The sequence below is a fragment of the Cucurbita pepo genome, unplaced genomic scaffold (genome assembly GCF_002806865.2).
Source record: "Cucurbita pepo subsp. pepo cultivar mu-cu-16 unplaced genomic scaffold, ASM280686v2 Cp4.1_scaffold002347, whole genome shotgun sequence".
Taxonomy (NCBI): domain Eukaryota; kingdom Viridiplantae; phylum Streptophyta; class Magnoliopsida; order Cucurbitales; family Cucurbitaceae; genus Cucurbita; species Cucurbita pepo.
The window spans coordinates 610-3,087 of NW_019648425.1; the positions used below are offsets into that span (position 1 = coordinate 610).

Sequence of the window (2,478 nt, forward strand, 5' to 3'; positions counted from 1 at the left end):
AAAAAAAAAAAAAAAAAAAAAAGTGAGCTTTTTATGCTGGCAGCCTTTTCCCTTGTGTCTCACACTCCAATCATCAATCTTCTATATATGTTTATATGATATTTGTATTGTAGTTTTTATGCCAAAGATTTGAATACAGTTTGTGTGGATGACGAAAGTCTTTACCTCGACTAGTTTAGGGAATGATTATAAGTTTATAAACAAAGAATATTCTCTCCATTAGCACAAAGCAAGAGTCACAAAGCAAGAGTGAAAAATATCGTACCAAGAGTGTTCCTCTAACCGTTTGAACTACAATTATAAAATTGGTGAGCATTACAAAACTCTTTCATTTATCTCTTATCTCCTTACTCAATCAACACAACACGACAACACATTTCGTACCAATCCTTTTCTAATTTCTTATTTTCAACTTGGTCGCCTTCGCCTTTATATTCATCAGGACCTCGTCCAGGGAAGAACAGAGGAGGGTTGAAAGAATTAGAAGATGGGGCGCTTTGAGGATTTGAAGCCTGCATTGGCTATGCTGGGGTTGCAGTGCATTTACTCTGCGCTTGCCATCTTCAGCAGAGCCGCTTTGGTCCATGGGATGAGCCCTAGAGTCTTTGTTGTTTACAGAAATGCCATTTCCACTATAGCCATGGCCCCTGCTGCTTTTATCTCTTCAAGGTAGTTTAGTTATACTCCACACCCCTATTCCAAGTTGGGTTTTTTGTTAACCCAGTTGCAGTTTTACAGGAAAAGTGGGCGCAGCCTTTCCATCGGATACAGAGGCTTTTCTCTCATTTTTGTGACTTCTCTTTTTGGGTATGTCATTTCATTCTCATCTTTGCCAAACCCATTTCTTTTTTGTTCATATTTTTCTCATTCCACAGAGTAACGGGCAACCAAAATGCCTATTTTGAAGGCCTTTACTTGTCCTCCTCGTCGGCGGCGAGTGCCATCGTTAATTTGATACCTGCTATCACTTTCGTTATGGCTCTCACTGTAGGGTATGTGAATCGCAACTTTCAACCAAACCAATACTTCCATTTGGTTTGTTTTTTTCAAGATTGGGTGTCTGAAATTGAATTGCTTCAGGTTGGAGAAACTTAAAGCAAGAAGCTGGAGAAGTGTTGCAAAAGTACTAGGAACGGTGGTATGCGTCGCTGGAGCAGCTGCAATGGCTTTAATAAAAGGCCCAAAATTATTAAACACAGACATGTTACCTAAAAGTCTTGGCGTTTTTGATATGCTTCGTGTCGGAGTCGGAGTTGGAAACAGAGCCGAAGGGGACACGTGGCTTCTCGGCTGCGTGCTTCTCTTCGTAGGCAGTTGCTTTTGGTCATTCTGGATCATCATGCTGGTTCGTCAAAATCTTAATTTTAAACCCCAAATTTCTCAAAACAATTGAAAAGAACAAAAAGATATTGATTGTTAGCCAAATTTAATGTACAGGTCCCAATTTCAAGGCACTGTCCCGACCATATAATTTCTTCCACATGGATGTTGTTCTTCGCCATGTTCCAAGCAGCCATCTTTACACTACTGGTTGACGACAGCTCAAAAGTCTGGAACCTTCCTTCTCCATTGGAATTGGGCTCTTGTTTATACGCCGTAAGTGTAACAAAACACATTGAATCTCAAATCTTGAAAATTCCCCTTTAATTTAAACCCCAAACCCCAAATTTGATTGTTCATTAGGGAATATCCTCGGCATTGTCCTTTTTGGTTCAAGCATGGTGTGTGTCTCGAAGAGGCCCTCTTTTCACAGCATTATTCAACCCTCTGTGCACAGTCATTACCACCTTCATTTCCTCTCTGTTTCTGCACGAAGAGCTGTACAGTGGGAGGTAAGAACAAAAACTGCACAACTTTTAATACTCCCCATTTGATCAAACCTTTACTCTTTGGTGAATTTAAATTATGGGTGCAGCGTAATGGGTGCTATCGCTGTTATAATTGGATTATACATTGTATTATGGGGGAAGGCTAAAGACGTTGAAGGCATTGAAGGAGGAATTGATATAGAAGATAAGATTGAAAAGAATGAGTGCAAGAACGATCTAGAACAGCCCCTGCTGTTTGGTGAATCAGATGACACGATCAAACGTGATCAAGTTTGAAATTTTTTTTTTTTGAATTTAAGAAATAGATTCCAGAATATTCTGTGCCGTCTGAGTTGGCATTACGCGTTTAATTTTCTCCACATATGGTCTTGTCGATCACAAGGTTGTATTGGGATTTGGAAGTATGTGTAGGTGTTGATGAAATGGAGGTTCTGACATGTCAGTGGCTTGGAACATGATACACATGGGCAACTCCAATCCAACTCCTTCCTACGTGTCTCCGACGTGACACCTACCGGCTACCCTTTCTGCCCTTTTTATTTATTCATTATTAAATTTTAAATCATTTATTGAAAATCTCTTTAAATATATTATACTGCAAAACCTTCTTTTTTTTCTTAAATATAATACGGGTAGGATCTATGACTAT

General features: G+C 39.3%; 1 protein-coding gene across 1 annotated transcript; it reads left to right on the forward strand.

Moving 5' to 3' along the window:
* The first annotated feature begins 451 nt into the window (after window positions 1-451).
* Window positions 452-2,410, forward strand: LOC111786673 (WAT1-related protein At4g30420-like). The gene is made up of 7 exons (XM_023666902.1): window positions 452-669; window positions 739-807; window positions 876-992; window positions 1,081-1,345; window positions 1,438-1,596; window positions 1,684-1,832; window positions 1,916-2,410. The coding sequence occupies exons 1-7, from the start codon at window positions 488-490 to the stop codon at window positions 2,103-2,105; spliced, it is 1,131 nt and encodes a 376-aa protein (XP_023522670.1). The 5' UTR covers window positions 452-487; the 3' UTR covers window positions 2,106-2,410.
* The last annotated feature ends 68 nt before the right edge of the window (window positions 2,411-2,478 follow it).